Source organism: Falco biarmicus, chromosome 1, assembly GCF_023638135.1.
Source record: "Falco biarmicus isolate bFalBia1 chromosome 1, bFalBia1.pri, whole genome shotgun sequence".
In the NCBI taxonomy this organism is placed as follows: domain Eukaryota; kingdom Metazoa; phylum Chordata; class Aves; order Falconiformes; family Falconidae; genus Falco; species Falco biarmicus.
The window spans coordinates 62,981,429-63,009,273 of NC_079288.1; the positions used below are offsets into that span (position 1 = coordinate 62,981,429).

At 42.0% G+C, this 27,845-nt stretch overlaps 1 protein-coding gene across 8 annotated transcripts in view; it reads right to left on the bottom strand.

The window, feature by feature from the left end:
* Nucleotides 1-27,845, bottom strand: part of ADGRL3 (adhesion G protein-coupled receptor L3) — a 342,564-nt gene that overhangs the window by 277,574 nt on the left and 37,145 nt on the right. For 7 of the 8 annotated variants that reach the window (XM_056347177.1, XM_056347131.1, XM_056347148.1 and 4 more), the window contains exon 2: nucleotides 5,489-5,702. In XM_056347177.1, the coding sequence (XP_056203152.1) occupies nucleotides 5,489-5,702 (214 nt within the window). Of the gene's footprint in view, nucleotides 1-5,488; nucleotides 5,703-6,431; nucleotides 6,445-27,845 lie in introns of those variants that run through there. The other variant, XM_056347160.1, reaches the window with a different exon arrangement.

Consider the following 27,845-nt stretch of genomic DNA (forward strand, 5'->3'; position numbering starts at 1 on the left):
AATTTAGAAAAATGAGTAGTATCTTGGCAGTCTTTGCAAAATGTACTCAGGATGCAGGGGAAGGAGGAGGGGTTCCTACCAAATGGGACATTCAGTATCCAAGTCAGAGGTGAGGACAACGTCTAAGCAGGGGGCTTTTTTTCTGAGAAATATGCCATTAATTTTGAAGAGCCTGACACAACTGTGCTGCAATTCAGCTGAAGTCTGCTCATTCAGTCCTACTGACAGCCATGTCATTACAGAACTTCCAGATCTGCAGCTCTCCTTGTCCTGCACATTTCCCCCCACGTACGCTGGGACAAGCTACTTTATAAAAAACTCTACCAAAACATCCCAAAATTGGTATGATCAAAAACTGTGGCTATTTCTTGCATTATTACAGTGAATTATCCTATCTGTAAAATATGCACATCCCTGCCTCTTATTTCCCAATGCAAGAGCAGATCACTGGCATTTGAGAAGTGTCTTGAAAATCACAGGTGCCGATAGCATCAATAACAGCACACCATGAGATGTAATATTATTAAAATAATAACGGCACTTTTTTCGGACTCCTGCATTTTTCAGGTCATCAACCAAAAACATTAACAAAACACAGCCCTTCAGGGAACGAAAAATCTTTGCAGTGTAACGCAAGGTGGTTCATACAGTTTCTTTCTTCTCAACCACCACGTGCAGAGTGCCTGCCGCTATGCTTCTGACTACTGGAAAAGAAACTGCGGGCTTCTTCAACGATGCCAACGCTGAAACCACAGAGACAAACCATGCAGATTAAACTCAAACCTAAAGGAAACTAGCTTAGCTAAGCAACTGCAGCTTGGTAGGCCATCTAGTACCTTCCAGCTCTGCCTCCACCAGAGCTACTAGAAATTCCCTATCTGCTTGTCCAGCAGAGCTGCAGTGCCCAGCTGCCAGGCCCTGGTGGGCACCGCACAAGGGCGCTTTGCTGGGGCAGACGGCACCATGGCCAGCTTCTGTGGTGCTGAGGGCACCCATCCTGCCACACTGTGCAGACTACACATCCTCCACCGGAGCACCCGCAGTTTCTCTGTCCTGTGAGCAGCAGGTGGCTTTGGGCAAGAGGTGTCTTGCCTGTGAGACACAAAATGGGTCCAGTCCTTCCTTCAGGCGAGGAGAGAGCTGAGCAGCTTTCAGCCCTCATCCCTAAGCCAGAAGTGGCAAAAGCGGCACAGAGCTCTACAATGCTCTACTGTGGCAGAAAGCAAAAGCTGCCCCCTTTGCAAACTGAGCCGAGTTGATGAGAAATCTGAGTTCCCCAGCAAGAGCTTTCCACATTTTCTAACTTCCAGATTTTGAAAAGGCAGAAGGAATTTTGCTTTGATTTTGGGAACAGCTGTTGAGACCTGCGAACATTTCTCCCCCGACTCTCCTGTTGTGCCTGCTGGTTTTATCTTGTTATTCCATCCCTCCTTTCCTTCCTCCAGCTTAAGAGTAGCAGACAATGGTTGGGGCAGACAAAGATCCCTTCACCCCTGATATATGGAAAGCAAAAGGAAAGCCTTGATCTTGCCTTCAATACAAAAAAAATACAATTGTTCTGTGTATGTGTACCTACATGTGCCAGCTTTGCTACTTGGACATTCCAGCCCATAATAACATTCAAGGTTAAAGCCTACAGGAAAGGATAAGGAGATCAGTAACTGTTTCAAATTACAAAGTTAAAACCAAAAGTGGTATCAAGAGTGCTCAGTTCTGCGAACATACAGGAAAACCTGATCCACCCCATCTTCTTCCTTCCATTGGCTTCAACCCAGGAGAGTACACAGACAGTTCTTCATTCCACAAAATGCTTAAGCACGTGCCTTAAAAAGAAACATGTGCTGGTGTATTTGTCTGAATCAAGGAGGAGGCAACTAAATGTTTAATTCCCTTACCCACGTTGCAGCCTTAAATTTCTGTGGCACTTTTACAGGGCGACAAGCTCCGCTGACTTGTGAAACCACCAACATGCAAAAAATAATACACAGATTTTGTCCTTCTGAGTGGGGCGTTTCCTTGGTGGAAAGCAACCACAAGAAATTCAAGAGAGGATGCTGAAAGCTTTTTTTTTTCTTTTCTTTTTTCTTTTCTTCAGTAGGGTGTTTTTTAATAAACGACAGTGTTAACACTATGAAAACAAAGGCTACTCTTATGGGAATAGGAGGCTGCTTTTCCCTGTTGTTCGCAGAGAACCCCGGCTGTTTGAATGGATGATATGTTAATTTTGTGGCACAGTTGCTCAACGGAGGACATAGCGAAGTCTCCCATGGTACAGTGCACACAGTTTACAATGGACATGGCTAGAATGTTATTGTGTGTTGTAGCCCTCAAAAAGACATTTCTCCAAAGCAAACATGCTATGAAATACATTTTTCTCTAATCATATCAGAAAAACCTCACTCCGTAAAGCAGTCTTTTTGAGCTTTTATGAGCAGCTGCTGCTCAAATGCTTGAAGGAAGAGCTGGCAAGTTAAAAAACAAAACAGGCCACAGAGATTTAATTTCCTATAAAATAGCTCCCTACAAACTGTTTAAACAATTCTTTACTTAGAAGATTTTAGAGATTTTCAGGGCAACGCTTGCAGTAAGAACTCCTTGTGTTCCCTCTGCTCAGGGGGCTACACAAACACACCATCAGATTTATGCCTTTCCCCTTCCAAATAACCTCACGTACTTGTCTGCAAAATTAATTTAAATAAACATAGAGAAGAAAGAAACATGCTAGCTTTTTTTTTTTTTTTTCCAGTGGCAGTAGGTGCAGGGGGAGGTTGCGCTAGGGGAGCAGTTTCTAATATCTACCATAAATCTGCTCACTCACAGCCTCAGCTCACATACTAATAACATGTCTCACACATACTTTTCTTCCCACCTTTCTGTCTTCCCCAACCCCACAGCCATGCCATAATGTGTCTAAGTACAGCATTGCTGATTAAAAACTGCCAGCAGTTAAGACAACTTATTTTAAAAAAGGGGACTGTGTATTTATGAATGCAATAATTAATCAATGCATAATAAGCATGCACTGCGCATATCATTTTTCTTTCCATACACAGACAGCTTCGATTACCATGTGGGTTACACTGCCACTAGGATCTTTAGTTCCCAGTAACTGCTTCCCCACCCCGCAGCGTTAGCAAAGACAAGCTCATTGTATTAAAGTCTGCAAAACCACCCAAATACTGCTAAATTGATTAATTTTGCAGTTAAAGTCTTTCAGAAGAAAATGCCATAGTTAGTGCCACAGCTACTAGGGCTGTCACAATTTTCCTTTTACAATACTTTTTTCAGAGAATAAGCTATAAAGGCGTACTCAGGGCTGTGAGCTGGTAGACTGGTTTGCATTGTAAGAACGTATTTCATTTTAATGGCTTTGTTTTAAAATTGTTTCAACTCTTCAAATTAATCGAGAGTTAAAAAAGACGTGAGACTGACATAAAAATGTATTTTCCCTCCTTTTAACCTGCCTTTTGACTAGAACCGGTTTATATTTATTTTCAAGAAACTCAATAGTATCCAATTAATAATACGATTGCACACTTTTTCATGGAAATTGATCCCCAAATGACTTAAACGGAAAGAGCCACCACCACCCTTTCCTGAGCCTCCCCACTGATAAACAGCATCAAACAAGGCCCCACAGATACTAATATTCAGTCAGTAGGGAGTTGCTTTTCCCTTACAAACAATTTTTCCTCGGTGACCGTTCTCTACAGCACCACTTTCTGCCCAAATGGGAAAACAGAGATGCTTTGCCACAGAGATATCCTTCCCTGATAACTCTCTGCTAAGCCCAGCTGTTCGAGTCCACAGTGATGACATCTGCAGCCGAGTTACCAATGCGAGTTTTCATCCCAGTACAGTGGGCGCACAACATGATTATGTGCCCTCCCTCACCAAACAGCTAATATTTATTGTAAACCTGCGACACACGGGGACTGACCAGAAGACTGCAGAGCTCTGCACTTGGCTTAAAGGCTGGCACTTGGAGGATGCTGCTACATATATATATATATAAAAATAGCAATACTTTTTATACTGTGATAGTCCACAAAGGGGATGACACCATTTTATTCTGCCAATATGCAGAGGATTAGGGGTTTCTGCTTGAAGCCACTAACAACCTGAACAGGAGAATTACAGTAATTCCACTAAAACCACTGAATCCAAGGGACAAGCTGATGCACATTGTTAGCGTTTCCGCTTGTCCTGAAAACGTAACTGGCACTATCCTACAAACAGAACTTCAACTAGCTATGCAAGGAGGTTTAACTTTAAGAATGGACTTACAGGAGGCATATGCAGTGATGAGGACTTTTTTTCACAAGACCTCTCAACGTTTTGAGATCTAAATCGTTGACCCAGAGCAATTCTAAAGGGAGCTCAAAAATAGCCGTTGAGAGGTCAAACAAAAGTGAAACACATGCTTTCTGTTGCTCACACAGCTCCATTTTTAGTGCAAAGTGTCTCGCAGCAAACAACAGCAAGATACTCCGTTAAAACCTTGCAGTGCTTTATCCATTACATCACCACGCAAACACTGTTGTCATGACTTCAGTTAGCAACACTTTGCCTATATCAATACCATTATTAATACACTGAAATATTAATGTCTATTATATTTAATTCACAGTCAAAAGTAATGAATAAATATTCACATGCAGTTATTATGAGAAATACTGCACGCAACTACATGTCAAGAGCTGTGACTTGCAACTCTTTCCCACAGCACCTCTGGTGCCAGAAAATACCCTGAACAATTCAGCACTAGTTAAACCTTCCACAATCAGGATACCTCTAGGTTGGAATAAGCTGTTAGGCCCTGGTTCTGCCATACAGGAGTCTAAGTAGCATGTATCTCAGTTACCATTTCCAGATGCAGTAGCCTGGTTCTGAAATATAGGAGTCTGTCGAAATAGTGTGTATCTCAGTGCCATTTCCAGATGCAGTAGCCACACTTAACAACAATAGTTACTGTACAGAAATTTAGCACGTCTTCTGCAAAACCAGTGTGAATACGAGTCCTTGACCGGGAATTCAGACCTTTCCTAAAACTAAACATGGCAACACAATGAAAAATGGAGAGTTTTCATTGTATTGTGAAAAATGTTATTCTGAACACAAAATATTAATGGTTTATTGGCCATCTCTTTGAACACAGCACAAAAAACAATGAATGTGCATTTAAGAAAGACTTCGCTTCCATGGTCATTAAAAGCAATGACATTTAGGTATTTCAGAGGTAAAACTGGGACACAGTGAGTATCAAGATAACTGATTAGTAGCACTTACAGCAAATGTTATTTATATTGTGTGATGCTAACCCAGCTCTGCTAAACCCACAGTTTAGCAGTGATAGCTGTAATTTTATGCACATACATACATACATAAAGTACCTGCATTTTCTCATGCAAACACAAGCACAAATTGGTGTGTACATACTGGATTAAAAAAATGACAGTCAGCAAACAAAGATTATTAAATACTATACCTTTGAGTCATAATCTTATATGCATCTGGCAGATAACAGCGGATATTCTCCATCTGAGCAGGATCAGAGTCACAGATTTTATCATCAGTCCTCCCATAGTTGGCACTTTCAATCATGATGACATCTGTTCCCGGGCAGCGAAGCTCTATGGGGTAACTCTCACAGGACAGTTCCCTTCGGACCACAGCCATGGGGACTGGGGCACGGCTGAAAGCTGCAAGGATTAACACAGAAACACAGCAAACATTTACTTTCCATACCGAGGCTAGGATTAAAAGCGGAACGACTTTTAGCAGCAGATTTTATCCATATGCTGTACTGAGATAGTTTCAGTACCATTGAGATATGATCTGCAGAAATGAGGTCTGATCCCCAGTTTGCTGGCTGCCCAGAGAAATGACTTCTCCACTCAGTGGCTTGATTTTCTCATCTCAAAAATAAGCTAGTGATCTCCTTTATACAAGGCTTTAGAAATACCCTATTGAAAGAGGTAAATAGCAACTATGGCATTGTTATTACTTCTACTTACCAGGTGAAAAGCTAGTTGGCTTTGATATATAAAATTACAGACCTTTGTCGTACCTGATCAACCAGGGAAAATTTTCTGACCATGAGCAATCCAAGCACCAGGATCCCACCTGCTCAGTGAGATTGCTTCGGTCCTCCTGCAGATGCAACAGCATCTGCATTGCTCCTGGTACTTCTCTTGGTCCTTACAAAACGAGCCTAATGGCTTTTGCTGTTGCCTGCAGTGTGTCGGGGGATGGTCTGCAGGTTCTGGCAACCATCCCAAAGTTTGGGCCCTGCAGTGATATTTTCCATGGAAAGGCCAATATATTGGACACTAGGTGATTAAAGTTTAGTCCTAGCTTTGCATCAGATCTGCCTGAATGTTCAATACTGGCACGTACTTGCAAAGTTAAAGATCTCTCAGAAATCTTACCTGTTTTAAAAGAAATCCAGGCTACAGTTTGCAAAAGAAAAAAGAAACACGCTTTGAGATGCTTTGAAAACAAAGCACTGAATTATTATACATAAACTCACATGACAACAAGCAATAATATTTCCCATTTTTACAGAGTCTTTGATTTAAAGATCTTCAACAGCTTGGCAAACATTAATGCATTAATCCCCCAAATATCCATACGAAGTAGCTATACATTGCCTTTCTCGTCTCAGCTGCAGAAGGGTTATGTGGCTTCCAGAAGATCTCAAAGGAAATCCATGGTGAAACTGGGAATAAAATACTTATTTTCCAGCCGAACACACCAGCTGCAAGCTAAAACTAAAGCTAGCCCCTTCCCTTCCTTATTACACAAGAATGAAAACTCACCCACACCAAAAGGTTTGCAGCTGCAGGGATGACATGCCCTTCTGGCTCCATGTTGTACTACTTCCAACCACAAAACAAAAGATATAAACTAAGTCTGTATCTGTGCGATGGTCACAGAGCAGTCAGGGAAGTTTTAACCCTCTAACAGATTCAGGGCCCATCTGACACCAATCATCTTTCAACAACTCACTCACCCTCAAGCACCATTTTAAAAGCCGTTATACCCTCTCAAAATCAAAAAATCCCTTCCAAAACTCTGTGCACGGTACATGCACACCAACTTCGCTTATGGAAATGAAAGTGTACTGATAATTCTCAGTATACCCCTTAACTCCATCAAGGCTGTTGTGTTTTTCTAGCAAGCAGGAATCCAATACAATACTCTGACTTCTGTTAAGCCTTTTATTATTGTTGTCTCATTTAGATTTGTATTATTGGACATATAAGAATTCCCATTTCTGTAAATTTGCAGGGATTACTCTAATATCAGATTCTTACTGATGTGCCAGAGTTGTGGACTAATTGCCAAACTCCCAAGACAGACACGCGTTTATTCTTGAATAGCTTCTACAATTAGCATAGATAGCTTTAGAGCTTGGATCATGTACGATGTCCTTCCCTGATATCGGAGAAACAGTTTTGGCCTGAGCTTGTATCACACCATATGTTTGTGTAATGCAGTAAATTCTTACTACAAACAAGTTTTCCTATTACAGAAGGAAGGAAGCCAGGACAATGGTGAACCTCTGAGACACAAAACCTTATTCTTACCTGTGGCTTTACATCACTAAACAACAAGGTGAGCGGAGGAAGAACGGGACATAAAGTTAGAGACAACATGTGACCAAAGAGGTAAGCCTGTCAGAAAGGTAGAGTCAGCAAAGCCCAGCAATTTTAGCCTGTCCTACACACGACATCAAGAGCTATTAACTCTGCTTAAAAGGATCTGTCTGCAGAAGCTTACAGCAGCCCCTGCTCCGTGAAACGCCAGGCTCTGTGGCAACAGAGGGAGAGTTTATATTTGCCTGCATTACCTTTAGCATTCACAGGCCCAGTGCTGACTAGAAAACTTTTGATGCCAGGCTGCTGATTTTTCACAAGAGCTGTGGTGAGCTTTCTTTTCAAGCCTCTTCTATACTAAACCTGAGCAGATTAGCGACATGGGAGGCAGAAGGTTTCTAGCAGCATTTGGCAGAATGCTGAGGCCAAGTGCCCTCCCTCCTCCTGCCATGTGCTTAGATGACTCCTTTAACTGCCAAGAAAGCAGAAAAATCAGGTTTACAGTAAACATTAGCTGTTTGGGGCTAGGGTTCAGTCCGGTTCTTGGGCAAATGGGATCCTTTTCTCTGGGAGGCTACTGTAGACTACAGAAACAGCAAAGACAGTTGCTAATACTACTTCACAGTTCCCATTAGAGAACACAAAACTCAAACCTCCAACCCAATTGCTTCAGAAAGTGTATTTTTGCTGTTAATTCCTATACATTTTTTTGCAGTAACCATTCTGTATTGTCAAAGAAAGCAAACATTCAACATATGATAGTTGAGGAATATCACGCTTAAAATCACAGAAATTAACTGTCTGGGAATTCACTCATACAGACCTGGTGTGTTTCTCAAACAGCAATCCTGTACATATGCAGCTAATCTTAACTCTCGTGTTTTGTTGGAAATAAGACATTAGGATCTGCTAAGAGCAATATGGTTCTATTAAAATAGAACCTTATCTGGGGGCAAAGGTAGCATTTTTAATCTCACAGCAACTCTATCAACCATGATGATGCAGTACTTCAGGCTTCTGGTGGAGGATATCACAGTTAATACGAAAATACAGAAGTTTAGTAAAAGCTTTTAAACAAATTTCTTTACCAGATTAGAAAGCACATTTATTGTACCTTGGGTAACTTCCCTGTACATGAGACTTTATGGCATTGATCTACTAAAATTGCATGAATGACAGTGCCTAGTGTCCCCCTAAAAACCAAAACCAACCCACCCACCTCTTGCCCCCAAAGTAACAGCTCACATTCTACTTCACATTGAAGAACATCTGGAAAGATGCAAACATTTCTAGATGTGGCTTTCTGTTTACTGGTATTCACCTTTTTGTTTCTCACATAATCACTTGACCGCTTGCCACTAGAAGGGCAGCTTTTACTTACAGGCACCCCACTGTGGAATCACGGAGTTAACATTTATTTCCTGGATATATGACATAAAGGAAATGGGACACTCTGGAGAAACCGTAGGAATAGCCGAACACTATAATAGAATATAATAGGAGAAAGCAATGGTGCGTGCTTTACATCCTGCCATCCTCCAACAAATCAGTTGCTCTGCATGGCTTTTTTTCTACCCTGATAATCTGCAATAAATACTCCAAAGGGAGATTAGAGGTTGGCTGTTTATCTCCTTGTAAGCACATTTCTTGATGCTGTGTCCCTATATGATAATCTTAAACATTTCTACTAGTTCTTCTGTGAGAAGCAAAGATTTTTTGTTGGTTTTGCTATGAAATAAGATACATCAAAGGCCATCTGTGAAATACACAGCACAATTGTATTAATTCATTAATACACTTCTCACTCCTTTGAGTAGCTCTCTATCTTTGCAGTCTCTCACTGAGCTCCTTATTTAATCTCCTAAATAAGTGACCTAATTGTTGGCTTGAAGTCAAGAGGAGCTGATGGCTGCTCACTACTTTGGAAAACAGGTGTCTTTTTCCACAATCCTATGTGCAGACAGCCATCTAAATACAGATGACAGAACTTAAAGATTTTGAAAAACGCTCTTTTTAACATTTAAACGTGTGCCAACTTGAGTGTTCTAAGTGCAGCCATTTGGTTGAAAATCGTCCTCCTGAGCCTCTGCAGGGCAAAGCAAGAGCAGAGGGTAAAAAGGCAACAGATAATGACAGGATTTTATCTGAGCGATTTAGAACTTCTTTGTCTCTGCTAATTTCAGGAGCTGGAAAATTAAGTAAGTCATCAAAATCTTGTGCTTTTTCTCCCCCTTGCTTTTGACCTCAGAACATAATTGCCTCTTGTCATGCCTGCAGGGCATGGGCTTGTAGTTATCACTGTGTGCTTAATCAAATGCTGAAATAGCCTTTAAATTACATGTCTTCTTGGCTGCTAGAGACTTGTTGAGCTCTGTTACATTTAGAGCCATGATGGTAGTAGATGTACTTTTAAAAGAAAAGTGTGGGATGATGGTATTAAATAGGTTTTATATGCAATTTTCCCAGCAACATCATGTTCTGGCTCAGAATTTTGAGAGTGAAATTTCTGTGCATATTTAAGGGCAGTGAAACAAAAGCTGGAAATGAAGAGATAATTATTTTCACAAGCTCTGCAAATGATTTTGTCTGCCCAGGTAAAAATCGGACTTACTGTTCCCAAAGGCAAATACAGCATGCTGGCAGAAAAGGTTTCCCACTAATTTGGAGGAATGCTTGTGTGTTTGTAATTCCCCAGTACATAATATTCACACAGTTCACCTTCAGTCGGGGGTGGGGGGTGGCGGAAAATAGCAGAAAGCAATAATGAAAAAATCCTTTACCCCCTCTTATTCTGAAGCCTACTCAGGTATGGGTATGAGCTGAAATCCCTTACAGTTCTTGAGTCAACAGGCCTTACGTGACCGTCACTGCCTAAAGAGAAGCAACACGTTTAAGTGATTTTCTAAATCAGGGCCCTGCTTTTTGCTATTAAGATATAAAGTCTCATTAATGCATTCATTTGCAGCATGCTGTATTGGGCCTGGCTGAGCCCCACAGCAGCCCTCCCAGTGCTGCGCTGGTGTTGGTAGCTGGAAAGGTGGTGATAACACACCGGTGTTTCGGCTGCTGCTGAGCAGCACTCACACAGCATCAGGGCTGGCTCTCCAACCTCCCCACCACCAGTAGGCTGGGGGTAGGCAAGATCTTGGGAGGGGACACAGCCAGGACAGCTGACCCAAAGTGGCCAAAGGGATATCCTACACCATATGATGTCTGCTCAGATATAAAAGCTAAGAGAAAGGAGGAGGAAGGGGCGGCATTTGTTATTTACAGTGTTTGCCTTCCCGAGCAACCGCTACATGTACCGAAGCCCTGCTTCCCGGGAGGTGGCTGAACATCGCCTGCTGATGGGAAGTAGAGAATATCATCTTTTGGTTTCCTTACCTTCCATACACATAACTTTTGCTGTTGCTTCCACTGAACTGCAGTTATCTTGACCCACAATTTTTTTCATCTTATTTTCTCCCCCCTATTCTGCTGAGGGGTGATAGAGCAGCTTGGTGGGCACCTGGCATCCAGCCAAGGTCAGCCCACCACACGTCCAAGCACAGCTCAGTGCTTCTTCTCTGTCTCCCTTTTCCTTAATCATATTATACCTGGCCTCTGATCTCATCATTATTAGTAGCAAACAAAAACTCAGGTTAAAGATCGTGAGAACAGACATTTGTCCAATGCACAATACTCCCACTCCCCAGTATTGTCACTGCTCACAAATATCAATCCAGTACCAAACAGCTTAAAATCCTCATTGGTCCAAAGTTCTCTGCAAACTTGGGATTGGTATACGAGTATGGAAATACTATTCTCTCCCACCCAATTTTCTCTACATACGCTGACAACAAATTAAACAGGATACAACACTGTGTCTTTTCTAGGGAACAGCTTTCTTCTACTCTCAGCCTGCAGAAGGGTTAAAGGTGCATCCTACAGACAGTGGCTAGTGCCAAGACACTGCAGCAAATATTTGGAACAGTCACATCCAGCTCCCCTGGGGAAGAAATGAAGACTGAAGGCAGCCAGCGTGGCCAAACAGCTGGAGCCATCAGCAATGCAAAGGTGGAGCTCGACAGTGCTACTTTCCACTCCTGCCTCTCCCTCTGTGACTCAGATGATTGCTTTCTCAGTGATAAAAATGGGGATATTATCTGATCTCCTCCATTAGGGACTCCAAAATCTGCTAGAGAAAGGAAAAAGAGAACTAGATATAATCCTCCGAGAGAGGAGTGTGGCCTCAGCCTGGGTTTCCCCATGAGAATCAAGTACCCACATCCCCCCAGGCTATCTTGGATTCCTATTTTATAGAAGATATTAAAAAAACCCCAACCCTGTGACTTTCCTTCAGGGACCTCCACCAGCAGTGATTCCCCTTACCCAATAAACACCCACCTGTGAACAGACTTCACAAACTGAAGAGCATCCTTTTACATGGTGGGATGGAGTATACCAAAAAGACAGAAGAGAAACACATGCTGTGCAACACCCCCGCCATGGCAACAAAAGAAAAGCTAAAAACACTCTCACACACTTCCATGTGCATTTTAGGTGGAGGCTGAGGTCAACTATCTTATGGTTCCATAAACTGCTCAATATACCTCCATTATAACACTCAAGTGACACTTGCTAGGGATTTGCTCTCAGGTTACATGACTGAAAATACAATAGATGTTTGGCACCATGTTTACATCTGACACCCTCCTCCACAATGAAGAGGAGACACAGGAGAAGGGTGTAGTAAACACAGAGAGAGTTTTCTATAGGGGTTGCCAAACCTACACACAGAAAACATTTTCCAAGGCAATACAGCCGAGGGTGCAAACAGGAGCACAATGAAAAGCCTAGCCAAGTCCCAAACAGCACGTCTTTGAAGCAAGCCTCAGCCCCTAGGTACCAGCCTTCTGGAAAATACCTTTTATTTCCATGGAAGATCTCTTCCTTCCACATTTCTAGACACCCTAGAGGGTGATGCAGAAACAACTCTCCCTTTCTAGCACCCACTGGATGTCCAAGAAGCCCAGGAACAGCAGCTAGAGAACTAAGCACCAGACAGCTACATCCTTGGGCACTTCTGCTGCTCATACTTTGTACCACTGATATTCCTCATCTTCTTCCTATGCCCAGCTAGTAAATGCCCTTCTTCTCTCCCCTCACTCTTCCAAAACCCAGATCAAAGTATGGAGAAGCTATTCTCATTAGTAAAAATATTAGATTCTCTTAAACTCTCTAAGTATTACATTAGCTCTTCCTATAGGTGGAAAGAGAAAATAAATCCACAAGTAATGGGCAAAGAGGACTGGTGGAAGATCACCAAAAAGAGGGAAGAACGGTGAATTCGATGCATTTGCACCTAAGGATGGGCATTCACAAGGGAAATGGGTCTTTGTGAGGCCTTATGAGGAAAGGACATGAAGTGATAAAAGAGCAAGACCACAGAAACTAGATGGTAACTATGAATGGAGGAGTCTGACAGTAGGAAGTGACTGAGGACATGTAAAGAGAGAGAGGCAAGGTGGCAGACTGCCTCAGGGAGACGTGGCATTGAACCGAACCAGACCTGCAGGAGAAAGCAGTGCAACAGCAGTACTGCAGTTTCTTTCTGGTTCTCCACTCCCAACTTTTGGGACTCATGGGCCGTTGCCTCATCAGCGAGTGATGAGAATTGCAAATAATGTTTCTTTTGACCAGCTCTTATCTTCACAAATATCCCACTTACAGCGGTAAATGCCTCTGCTACTAATATTTACACCATTACATACCGCAAGGCAAGGCATCACCGAGGGCCACCCTCCATGCTGCTAAAGAGGCAGTGGTTCAGGGTAAGCTGACATCCAGGTCCACTGTTGTTGAAGAGAAAGTAGGTCCTGCTTCTCACCCAGCCAAGCCCTCCTATCTCCAGCCATGGTTCAGCTGCTGGACCTGCACTCAGTTCTGATGCTCACTGCATCCCTTCATGAAGAATGTCAACTTAGCAGTCCACCAAGAAACTAAACTGGGGGGGGGGGGGGGGGGGGGGCAGAGGAGAGAGAAAGGAGAAAGAGAGATTCTGCTGTACTGGTAGAGTTGAATCAGCTCAGAACAGCTTTGCTAAGGTCATAGAAAGGAAGGAAAAGATTTTTAGGTGGCAGGAAAGGAAGCTGCATTTAAGTGCTTTCCAAAAACACAGGGCCAGCCTACCTTCAAATCAGAGGTCAGAAGTACAATCCCAGCCTGACCTGAATGTCACTTAAAGGATTTTAATTAAAGCAGAAGCAATCAGTTGAGAACAACAGGCAAATGAAACGCTGTCTCCAACAGAAAGGTTGAATGCAAGTACATTCATATTTAGGCTCCATCATGGGAAAAAGCTATTCCCAAGTATCTTTTCCTTTGCAGTGTATCACCTCATTTAATGAAAGGCATGCACAAGAAGATACTTGGATATGACTGCTCTTTAAATTCACAGGCTTCCTTCATGTGAATTAACTTTCCAGTGTAGAAAAATGGTGCACAGATACAGAAAGAGTCCGTGGTTAAAGCCCTGTACTGCAGTGCATAAGATGTATAACCAACCGTTATGCTAAACTTGCCCTCCAGCCTAACAGTGACGTTACTTAAAATATCAGGGTTTCAGATACTGGTCCATAACACTGAGATGCTCATGTTCTTGATAAAGGAAGCTTTAGGTGCTGTGCCAGGTGGACCAGTCCTTTTCACAAATTCTGCAAATCAGACTGGGGCCTTCAATATGGAAAACCACACCATTTATTACCTACCGCACTCAAAGTTATTGCTGTTACAATAGATACTTAACTGTTTCCCAAACAAAAGAACAAAAACCAACTGAAACCCAAAAAAAAGACCCAAAAAAACAGTGAACTCTGACAAACAACCTTGAAATCTCAAATATAATGCAGCACAAATTGTGGTGAGGCCAACAGAATCTGAGTAACAACAAAACTCACCCCATTTTTAAACTACTCTACTGTAGCTTTTTATTTTAGCCATTAGTAACATTAATTTTATGATCACTGGTAAAAAAAAACTTTTTTAAACCACCATAGTAGGTATCATCATAGAGGCAGTTAGATAAAAAGTATCAAGGGGTTAGCCTAAGATAAAGGAAAGATTAAGGAAAAAGAAACTGTTTACCATTTTCAGATTTCATATTAAATCATAAGTTCATTTGATATTGCACTTTAGTATCATTTCCATTTAAAACAATAACTTAAATTCTTAGCCTTGCTAAAATAATGCTGATCTGGAATAACTTTTCTGTTACCAGCAGAGATTTTTTAGGTATCTAATCAAAATGGGCTTCATTAGGATTAGTGGTGTCCCCAGATGGACACTGCCCAAACGCTGAGGACATGCTTCTCTCCATCATTTGTATCGCTGTGAACTGGGAAGCATCAACCGTGAGCTACAGGAAGCGGGACAAGGATAAGCTGGAGGAGACTGAAACCCAAATGCATCCTCAAAAGTTAGAGATTGTCTGCCATGGAGGATGGCTGAATGCCATAGAGGCCAGACTGACTTCTATCTCACAACAGGAGAAAAAAAAATATGGGGAAAACAAAAAAGCAAACAATGACACAAACAAAACAAAAACCAAAACAAAAATATCCCCAAACCCCTCCAAAGTCAGGAAGAGATACAGTTCACTTAGCAGGTTCAGAAATTAGAAATTATTTTATGGCTGACCCAAATCGGACAAGTTGGATGTATTTGGAGTTTTGCTAAGGAGCATAGTGACTACAAATAATAGATTCCTACTGAGCAACCCCTCCTCAGAGTTAGAATTTCAGTTCCCTGGAGAGCCTATGAAGGAGAACATGAAAGCTCTTGTAGAAGTATTTGCATTGTTAAAGAAATTATGAACAGCAGAGTGAGGATTACTTTGTGCTGTTTATGGACTTGTTTGCCAGAGTAGTAAATCTATTTTTAAGTTTGTATTGTCTGGAAAGGAGAAGTGTGTGAAATCTGAAGAACTGTCCAGAGAAAAAAGATAGGCAGGCAAAAGAAAAGACTTTCTCCCTAAGTATTACAGCCTGTCATTCAAATAACTGTATAAAAATCTAGGGCGTCACATATTTGTTATTTAAACCACTTGCTTTACATCATCAAATGCCAAGAATTTAGAGTTAATTTTTCAAGAAATTACCCCGACCTTGAAGACTAGCCATCTCCAGGAAGTAGTATGGCTAAACTGTAGATCCTTGAATAAATAATTGTGATTTTTCTTGGTGTTTTTGACATCACAGCTCCTTTGAGTCTCTGCCATAAACAGCAACTGCCCATGACACATACATATATATATATTATTTATATATATATATACATACTTCTATAAAAGCATGATATATATTAAACAGTCACAATGGAAAGTGTAGTATTCTACATGACAAGATGAAATTTGGGCTCCCCTACTCAGGCAGGACCCTACTCAGCACAACTTAAGGTCACTTATTTTTAGAAACCAGTGGGTGCTTATCAGCAAGATCTGTGAGTAAACTACAAAGAGAATCCACCCTTCAGCTTCTGGGTAAGGATTTCCATAGCATTACACTTACGAGCTCCATCTCTGAAACAGTGGCATGAGATCCAAGACCCTTTTTGCTCATATGCTAACAAGAATTACAAGTCGGCTGTGGCAAGCCATTCTTTGCAGCCCTCTGAATCATGACTCTCCCAAAAGCCTTTGACATAATTCCCCTCTGACCTCAAAAAATTAAGGATTTCACCTAAAATATACTAGCAGCTAAGAAGAGCTTTTCAGAAGCATATGCAGTCATCTGAACAGTGGCCAACTTTATCTACACTCCCCACCCCACTCCCCGTGTCTTAAAAATAAAAAATAATAGGAGATTTAAATCTGGAGAATGACCTGCAACACACACACTTGCTCCAGGTGGAAATATATTCCAAGTAGAAGCAGGTTTTCAGGGAAGTCACATGCCTGCAGATACACATTCTCCTCAGTGGAAATATAGCAAAACATTAAAACTAATGAACTAAATTAACTCCACAACATGGTCCACTTACTGGGATACACAACTAAAATCCTGAGTGATAAAGTTTCCTATTGTACTTACCTGCTCACAGCAAACACTGCGGTTAATTGTTTTTCCACCTAATGCAGCCTGTGCAAACATTGCTTCAGAAACAGTGTGCATACAGATATGCCTGTATATATAATACACATACACACACAATACTTCCCTTCTCAAGGTGAGCCACAAAAAATTCTGAAATAATGGTCACCTGTAGGCTTCCAGAAATGCTCTGAACAGATTCACTGTTCCCATAAGAGTCAGGTGAACAGCTCTGCAAAATAGCTGCAAACTCCTGGGCTTCACACTAGGGAGGTGATGCTTATCCAGCAGCACCACCAGGACTGCCATCCCTAACCCAGCTTGCTTGGGGCTTGGCAGCCTGACCAAACTTGCCTGATTACATTTTTGTCTGCAATAAATGCTCTGAATCCTGCCCTCCACACCCCACAATTTCAGTTTAAAGTAACCAGGGTACACCAGAATATGTTTCCACTTACTTTCCACTCCAGCCTTCAAAAGTGGTTAACAATAGTCTAAAAAAGCATTTTAAAAAGCAGTAATAACACATACGAATATCCACAGAGGCATTGCACCCAGTAAGAAAACAACCCAGTACCAGTTAAAAGGTAACACTGTTTCACGGAAGTCCCTACAGCACTGGATATGATTTATTACTTGTCTTGTGGGAAAGCATAGGGCTCCATCACAGACACCCAATGAACCAAAAGAGAGTCAGTGCCACAAAGGACGCTTTAAAAAGAAGAGGAAATACATGCAGATTAGAGACAGGAACTACGGTAACACAGAAAAGGACAGCCATGCAGCACGGTTAACAAACAGATGCAGATACTATACTTGAGGGCATAATGCTCACCAGGTCAATGAAAATATGGTTTAGAAAAAAAAAGTAAAATCTAACTTACTTCAGGAAAAATAAAATCACCTGCAAACAGCTATGATGGGTGGAATACTCTCCCAACCCCCACCCTTTTTTTTTTTAAAACACAATCACTAATCTTGTTTCAACTTTTCTTCCTCTGAGAGACAGATGAAAGAAGTAAATCTTTTGCAGATCTCTCTGGCAAAAACCACCAGGATCTAATTGCCCAACAAAACCAGAGAGAGATAGCAGGTCTAAAGGCAAAGAAAAGTTCTCAATGAAAGAACCTGATAAAGACTCTCTGACTCCTTCCCCTATAGTTAACAGGGTCAGAAAGAGCAGAACTTTTTCAAGCCCCAGACAAGACAACACTGATGGGACACAGAAGAGTACAACACAGAGGAGGCCCTTTGAGAATTGTGAGGCCAAAGTTAATTCAGGCACACCTGGGCACCGCAGCTCAGCCACACAGCAGCGTCCTTCACAGACAGTTTCCCTGATCAGTGAGATGCAGGATCCAGCACCCTCAACCGAGCAATCCCTGTTGGACATCTAGGAGACCTCAACTAAGACTGACCTTAGGCTTACAGACTCCCGGCTTAGATGTCCCAGGACAGAAGATGGTCTAGGCAGCTTCACACACATTGTCTGAGTGTGGCAGATGGGTGAGGCTGGGATGCTGTCACATTCAGGGCAGGAGTCCCCAGGACGCCAGTACAGGATTTAGCGGTACCCTCCAACGAGATTTGGAAGCAGACAGCCTTAGGGAACCAAGACTTCCAACCTAGCACTGACCTCTGATACTTGCAAAATCCTTCTGTACTGTCCCTCCCTAAAGGTTTCTGAAAGATTTCTCCAAGCTGATAAAAGCACCATAGAAAGGTTTCCAGAGAACTGTTTCTGGGAGATTATTAGTTAAATTTCTAATGTAATTATATTACAGCACATTTAAGTACACTTTCTAAACACAAACAGACTTCTCTAACAAAGGATCCATTTCAAGCACTTTTTCCTGTACCCATTTCCTTCTGTACCTATTTCAGGCATTGTTCTTCTAGAGTTATTTATACTTCACATCTAGAATTTTCTGCTTTTTCTAAGACTATAATTGTTGTGTATTTCCACCATCTTGTGTTTATCATTCATATTCAAGGAAAGTATTCTGCTGTCGCTGCCCTCTCCAAGGGCACTTTTGTAGCACGGGGAAAAACCTTCATAAAAGAGATTACACTTTTCTAACTAACAGTTCTTCCATGCCCCCCACTATATAATAAAGCACCTCAAACCATGTAGGGTTAAAAAAAACAGTTTTGTAGAGGCTGGGGAGAACTACCTGGGCTAAATACCAAAAGTCAGCGAGCAACTCTGCTGTTGAGGCCATCCTCTCTAAAAAGCAAGTAGGTTTTGATACAGTGCAGTATTTGCCCTTATTGCTTTTGGGTACAGGTGCTAATATATGGGATGTTGTGCTGGTGGAGGCTTGCCCTAAGACCCCTACTCAGATAAGGAATAAGGAAGACAAACTCCTAAATGTCTCTGCAATTTTTTCATTGCATTGTATATATTAGAGATCTCATACCGTAACTGGCAAAATCAATGAAGTATTGATGCTTACTTTTGACCACAAAAATTTACAGAAACTTTAGGGAAATTGTCTCTGGATAACTTCATATAGGTTCTTCTTCCAACAAATAAGTTGATCACAGACACTGCCCCACCCCCACCCCCCAAAAAATTAACACAGACACCTATGAGCAAATAGCCATGAACCAATGTAACTCGAAGTAATAAGATCACAGTCCTGACTGTGTAACACAGTCCCAATACATATAACACATATACTTGAGGATTTTACCCAGGACAGCTCCTTGTAGATTAAAATAAAACAGAAATAAAGATTTAAGCCTAAAAATGCAGACAGTAAACTGGGATGTCTGGTTCCAGTTCACAAAATCCCCAGCTCTGCAATCACAAGATAAAGCCTCTTTTGATAAACAATAAAGTTTATCCTAAAGGTTTATCCAAAACCCTACTTAAAAAAAGAAAACAAAGACAGCAATGTAGTTAACAAGCGCAAGTTAGTTTGGAAACACAAATCTGCAGGAATAAAGCTCAAAATACAAATGAAGTAACTGTGGACCATCAGGCTAAGAAAAATCATGCTTGCAAAATTTTTCAAGAATTAGCAGTATTTTTGAAATAGTAAGGTGCACGATGCAAAGACAACCAGTTACCAAGCACAAAACCAACACCCTACAATTATTCAGCAACTCACTCCTTTCTGTATCAGGAAAGAAGCAAACACAAGTATTCATAATTCACGGTGATAGGAGAGGTAGTTTTTGTTCTATCAGATATTAGGAAAGTTGTAACAGCAAACAGCTCAGTATTTTTCATTCTGCAGTATTAGGTATCTTCTACCCAGAAGTTTGGAAAAAAACCCAACCCACAACCACCTTAGAAACCCTTGCTGTTTTTTAACTTTTATCAGGGACACTGACAGACTGCTACTAGTTAAAACCGCACAGTCACACACACAAAAACAAGGCTATAAAATCAGAACGTAAGTTCAGTTGCACACAGAAAAAATACATTAGCTGCTGCTTCTCAAAAAATACCGTAAATGTGGAATTATCATCCCAGCTGAACCACTGAAGGAAGTTCAGCAAGAACCTCATCACTCCAATATCATTCAACACACTTCTTAACGACGTGAAAGAAAATAAACTCAAAGCTTGCCAAATTTGCAGTCAGTGCAAAAATTGATGAAATGTTAAGTAAGACATGGACCTTGTCGGTTTCACAGATTGATCTATAAACTGTCTGAGCAGACAGTGCTTTAATACAGACAGATACAAATCCAGGTAGGAATACAAAAAGTGCTCATTATGTGAGACCACAGCCTCGCAAGCAGTCATTCTGAAACAAGACTGTTTTCATGACTGATAAGGATTTGAACACTACACCACCGCTCAAAGGGCAAACATGATCTCTGCAAGCCTTAGGAGGTGAATAACAAGCAGAAGTGGGAAGATGAAATTGCCCTACACGTATTAATGAGTCCATTACTGGATCATGTACATTGTTATGCCTATACTTTAAAAAGATTGTCAGAAACTTTGAAAAGGTTTGCAAAACATAAGAAAATCTATAGATTTATATATATATATCTCAATTAAAAAATGAGTAGAGTCTGAAAAGCCAGTTTTACCAGTGAGACACCAACGCTGCTTAGTCTGTTTAACTAGTCCAGAAGACCATTATAGTCTGAAGGTATCTACAGAGGGAAACTATTTCTTACAACAGGGAGTTCTTTAATCTAGCAGAGAAAGGCAAGCGAGATACAAAACCTGCAAACTGATGCCAGATAAACTCAGGCTAGAAATAACACACATATATTTAACAGTGTAATTTACCACGGAACAGTTTACTTAGCTATATGATGCATTCCTTATCAGCTGTCCCTAAATCATGACTGAATATTTTTCTGGAAGATATGTTACAGCTCAAACAGAAGATACAGGAGCCTGATTCACAAATTACTGGATGAGATCTTTATTGCGCAAACACTCTGGTTTGTTGATCATAGGAGTCTCTTTGAATTTTAAAGATCTATGGAGATTTGGGAGAAAGAAAACAGGAAGAGGGGAGACATTTGGCAGCATGGAACCCACTGAATTTATTATCTTAGTGTAAAATATAGTAACAAAATAAATAATATTAATAATTATTAAAAAAGCAGAAACCAAAACACAACAACAGAAAAAAGCCCTCAGGGAGCTTTTATGCAGATACCTGCTGTGCTCATCCATGCAAAGAAGGTTTGTATCTTGCCTTTATTGAGTGGTCCTGAATAGGGAGAAAAAAAGAAAAAGAAAAAAAAAAAGTTCCAGGACAGCATCTTTGAATTCCTAGGAACAAAAGACAGCAAGGAGGAGGAAGGCAATTGCTTACTGCAAACCAACAGATGGAATTTCAGTCAGAGGCTTGCTTTGTTTTCATAATAAACCATAATCTGTGTAATCTAAACCAGTTTTTATTTGCTGCAGTGAGACATAAAGACCGTAGCTACGGCACAGGAATTATTTTCTCAACCATTCATTGTTACAGAAGGTACCTCTTCATTGCCGAAGACACAGTGGACCCTAGACCAGTCAGCCAGAGTAAGTTCAGGAGGATGGGAAAGCGTATGTATGGCACTACTTTTTTTTTTTAAGTTTTCTCTGGGTTTGGGTTCGTCTGGGTGGGTGTGGGTGTGTAGGTTTTTTTTAATTCAGCCTTTCAATATGGTTATCTACTAAACTATTATAATTCTGCAAAGCATATTAACTGGTCTCTAGGTGCTACCAGCGACATAAAGTCTTTGTGGTGTGCACCCTACAATGTCACTGGGATGGGTTGAGGGCATTATTTCACAATTTCTACTTCCCAGTCACAGTGCTGCAGGAGCCCCCATGCTGGCATGGTCCCATAAGTCCTCTTTCACTGTGCAGCCACTCACATCAGATGCAGGGAGTTGCAGAGTGCCAGCATAACTGCATAGAAGCAGGGTCTCCATTCTGCCAGCAGCTCTGTACCACAAATCTGTCCCTGCCACTTGGGCAAAGCAGGGCCCAATATTACTATATTACATCATGTTACATTACACACTATACCACAACATGGTGTCCTGGTTTCAGCTGGGATTAAGTTAATTTTCTCAGTAGCTGGTGCAGTGCTGTGTTTTGGATTTGGTGTGAGAACAATGTTGATAGCACACTGATGGGTTTTTAATTGTTGCTAGGTAATGTTTATACTAAATCAAGGACTTTTCAGTTTCTCAGGCCCTGACAGCTGGAGGGGCACAAGAAGTTGGGAAGGGACACAGCCAGGACAGGTGACCCAAGCTAGCCAAATGGGATATTCCATACCATGGGACGTCATGCTCAGCATATAAAGCTGGGGGAAGGAGGAGAGGGAGGACATTCAGCATTACGGCATTTGTCTTCCCAAGTGACCACTATGTGTGATGGAGCCCTGCTTTCCTGGAGATGGCTGAACACCTGCCTGCTGACAGAAAGTAATGAATGAATTTCTTTTTTTGCTTTGCTTCCATGCATAGCTTTCACTTTACCCATTAAACTGTATTTATCTCAGCCCACAAGTTTTCTCACTTTTACTGTTTCGGTCCTCTCCCTCGTCCCACTGTGGGGGGAGCGAGCGAGTGGCTGCATGGTGCTTGGCTGCCAGCCGGGGTTAAACCATGACACATGGAAAGGTGAGCAATTCCACGTTAAGGTGCAAAGCCACAAAAACCCTAAGCTACCTGGAAGTGTGTAGCTGCAAACAATGACTGCCAAATATATTGCTTATTATTTTGCTCAGGTCCAATATTTAGGTTTCAGCAACATCAGACATATACATGTGGCTTCTGAACACACTTATATATCCATAACATTTCACAATATAAAATACTGACTTCTATTCATACGTATTTCCCCATGTTATTTAATTTCATCTTCATATAAAAAATAAATGGATTTCAAATGTAGGCAACTACATATATAAGCACTCTGCTTGAAAGACATACTTCATCTTTAAATAGCAGCAATCAATACACACAGTATGTAACCTAAACAATTTTCTATTATGAAACCTTAATGGATGCATGCTTTGGTCATTTTTATTACTAATATATTATTGATTTACAGAATACATTACCACCTTAGGCACTGGGAATTGCTGGAGTCCTTACATCCTGTATGTAGTTTTAGTCAAACTAGGAGCCAGAAGTCAATAATCCATTTACCACCAGCATAGCCCTTCTGCAGAGTTAGATATTTTAATGATGGTCTGACTCTCACAGTGGAATCACTTGTCTTACAGTGGCATTTATAAGTCATTGTTATTAATCTAAAATTATCCATGAGGCCTGCCTGCTTATCTTTCACTCTTCTTTATTGCCAAAACACTTTGGAAGTCACAATTCAGAAGAACACTGGCAGGCTACCTTGCAGAGCCCACGCAGGGCAGAGTTTCTCTGAAATCAAAGCACCCGCTTGGGCTCTTTTGCTCTGAATCTATGAACGGTTTGTCTTTGTTGCCATTCACATCAGGGAGCAGTGATTGACTCCTGCAGTTGCCCAAGAGAAAGGGAACCAAACAGCTCGCTTTGATACGAATACTAATACCAGCAGACAAGGAGAAGCCAGCATGCCAAGCAGTCCCCCCACTACCACCAGGCTGTGAAGAACATGTCAACTACTATTCAGCGAGGCTTCAGGAGAAGCCTATAGTAAGATGGGTACATCACAATATTGTTACATAAATCAAACCTAAAATATTTGTTTACCGCTACTGACAGAAATGAGGGGGAAAAAAGGGTTTAGGGTTACAGTTACTTTAGTGAAACAATCCTACATTGTTAACTTATGGATTTATGTTACACAGGCGCAACAGCACACACATGTTTCGCTGGGCTTTATCATGCCTTGGGCATGTTGGGCTTTATGTCAAAAAGCAAGCACAGAAATGGCAGAGATGCAATATTACAAGCATCATCAGTTCTGCAGCTGCTCAATGTGGTGACTTCTCCTATAGTGTCAAAATCAGCTATTTCCAGAGTAAATCCAAAGTAATATATTGCTTTTCTGCTTTTAATGCCTGTTAAGAGATGGACGAGAACCCATCCCCTTGGGGAAAAAAGTCTGCAAGGAGGGACCCCTGCTTCTCCGTTTCCTCTTTGCTATTTTTTGTAACTGACACATATGAGGTCAAAGGAATAAAATACATACAGAGTAGGAGTGCTTTGCCCCCTTTTTACAGAACAAACAACTGCAATAGAGACAACAGTAAGCAAAAACATGCCTGAGAAAATAACAGCCACAAAAAGCAAAAGTCATATCAATTGCTTAGGCCTCTCTGCACACAGAAGTTAAGTGAGGTGAAGCGAAAAAGTTTAATTCACTGAACTGACTATCTTTAAACAAATAAGCCATCTAAAAAGCAAGAGACAAGCTCCTAAAAACCTGGCTGTAATGCACACTGTCACATCAACTTTAAACTGACTTTTTCAGTCGTTGTCCCATTTCTAACCTAAAGGCAAGGTGCTCACCCCCTCCTCTTCCATCTCTTTCCCCACATGGGCCCAGTACATGCCTTGCAGGGGATGCCCAACACGAACCACATTTAGAAGACGTCTCAGTCTTGGTCTTTGCTCCAACAACAAAGGAGACAGAAAAGCTTTAGCAGCATGTTGAGAGGTCCCTGAACGTAGCAAGAGCATGAGGAGAAAAATCACATTAGCCTTCCCCCTGCCTTGTCAGCACGCAGTTGTTTCTTTGTTTGCAGAGAGAACTTCGAGGACCAGCCATAGTTCTGCATGAAAGGCCATCCTAGCAGATACAAAACCTGACAGGTCCAGAACAGACCTGGTGGAAGCTCTTCCACGCTATGGCAGGGCTCCTGACAGCCTCCCCAAAAAAAGGGGGGGAGTGGGGGGAAGCCTCACCTTTTAAGAAAAATGCTTCCAAAGGCCTAGCTGACATCCATGAAGCATTTTGTAATCAACCTTTTCTGTCTCCAGCCTCATTCACCAGTAACAAGAAGAAAGCAAGATCGAATATAAAATTATTATGACTGATGCATGTTAATAGATTTGTCACACATTGAGACAGTCCTGGAAATTATCCTTCCTTCATAGCGGCAACCTCCCCTGGGCATGGCTTGGGTCCAGGACCCCTAAAGTTAGAGTGTAATTCCCACTTTGTGATTGTTTACTGCATTACCATCACTGTTCAGCACACACAGAGAGAGCACAGTGAGCCCAGTAAACACTGACAGTTTATTTCCATGTATCTTGTGCTAGACAAGGACCTGACTGTGGTGGTCTGACCCTGGCTGAACGACAGGTGCCCACCAAAACTGCTCTATCACTCCCCTCTTCCACTGGACAGGGGAGAAAAAAATATAATGAAAGGCTGACAGGTTAAGATAAGGACAGGGAGATCACACAGCAACTACAGGCAAAGTCACAGGAAAAACACACTCTACTTGGGAAAACCTAGTTTAATTTATTACCATTCTAAACTGAAAAACACCTTTCCCCACCCCTCTCCTCCTTGGTCTTAACATAATTTCAGATTTCTCTACCTCCTCCCCCCTGAGCAGTGCAGGGGAATGGGGGCTATGGTCAATTCATCACATGCTGTTTCTGGCACTCCTTCCTCCTCACACCCTTCCCCTGCTCCAGCATGGGCCCCCTCCCACGTTGTCCTTCTCCAACAGGGTCCTTCCCACAGGCTGCAATTCTTCATTAACTGCTCCAGCGTGGGTCCCTTCCACGGGGTGCAATCCTTCAGGAACAGATTGCTCCAGTGTGGGTCCTCCACGGATCCACAAGTCCTACCAGCAAACTTGCTTCAGCATGGGCTTCCTATGGGTCACAGCCCCCTTCAGACATCCACCTGCTCTGGTGTGGGGTCCTCTGTGGGGTGCAGGTTGGATATCTGCTCCACTGTTAAGACTATGCTCTCACATAATCTTGCTTCTCTTTTCTGCTGGTGCAATTCTTTTTTCCCCCCTCCCCTTCTTAATATGCAATCACAGGGGTGCTACTACCATCACTGATTAGCTTGGCGAGCAGTGAATCCGTCTTGGAGCTGGCTGGCATTGGCTCCATTGGACATGGGGGAAGCTTCTGGCATCTTCTCACAGAAGTCACTCCTGTAGCCCCCCTGCTACCAAAACCTTGCCATGCAAACCCACTGCACCAACAAAATACCATGTTTCCAAAATTAAACTCTATTGATTAGAAGAATTAAATAAAGATGTGCCACAACTTCACTTAAATACAAAGCCACAGGCAGAAGTCTGCAGCAGTTGCGTCAATCAAATGTGTTATTTGCCCAGATTCACATTAAACAAAGCAATCTGTAAGGCACACCAGAAGTGGATCAAACAGTATCTCCCCCTCTCAGTTTTAAACACACACCCAACACTACTCCATTGATACATCTTCCAAACAAAACAAACACCTTACAAAGATATTTTTACATTTCTTTAAATGCAATTTAGAACAGCTATACAAAATAAATAGACAAAAGCTACAGGAAACCTTTCCTTTCAGCCCAGCCAAAAAGCTTAGTTGGACCCCCCCCCAGTGGTTTCGGGAACTTCTGTTTTTTGTTTCCTTCTCCCCCTTCAATCATTTTGGCAAGGGAACCACAGCAGAGAAACAGAAGATAGGAGATGAGGAGGCTAGAGGCTATCAGTGGTGGACAGCTTGGCTCTGATGTGTGAGCCTGTTCGTACTCTGCATTATCTCCCCTTTAAGAATGCGCCGACCTTGGCACTGCACTTCCCAGTGATCATTTTCTGTGGCATCTTTGTGTTCCTGCCATACAAACGCCATCAACAACCATCTCTATATGCCTGGAAGCCCTTTCACTATAGGTGAGCACATTCAGAAACACTGTAATAAGTTCCTGAGGTCCGGACACTGAGGAACTCATCCAGGTCAGCTTGCCATAACCCAGAGCCGTTTTTGTCACGTGTTAGGCAGCAGTGTATCTTTTCCCCTTGGCAACAATAACAGCTATTTTTCTGCATCCTCCTTAATGGTCTTGGACTGGACCAACTCCTCAGTTTGCTAAAGGGCTTCCTTGATGCTGTCAGCCACCCATCAAGAACAGGACAGTTTCAATGGACGCAATGATTTCTCCAACAGCATTATCAGTACTTTATGCTTCAGAAGCCACACAGGTGTTGCACGGGTGGAGGGAGTAGGAGACAAGGCTGAGAGAAAAGACTTTTAATTTTTATTCTCACCTTGCCCCGTAGACATTAATTTTCAGTTGCACCCTCATATTACAAACACTGGACAGGCCCAGGTATCTGCTCTGCTGCCCTGTTCCGGGGTATTCTCCAGTGTTGTCCTACAATTACACCCATGCCATGCCACAAGTGGTATTGCTGTACGTCAGCTGCACGAAGCTCCAGGCAAAAATCTATCCTCCTGCATAGGCTTGTTATCACAACATGCTTATATTTGCCTGCTAGCCACAGAATGATTGCGCTGTGTCTCAAGGTCTGATCATATTTCCCTAGGCTTGTATTTTCTACTTATCAGCGCAGCTGGGATTACACAGCAGCTGGCTTGGCAATCTAGAGCAAACTGAATGGGCTGTTGACTCAGAGCGTAGCTGCAAATATGGCAGTCAAATGTTTGGCAACCTCTTCTAGCACTGCACATACAGAGACAAGTAGGTCCATACCTTCTGCACTCTGGGTTCCTGCAGCCCACACACGCTTCTGCATTAGGTTTTCAGCCCTTCACTGGGTCTTTCAATTAGCTTT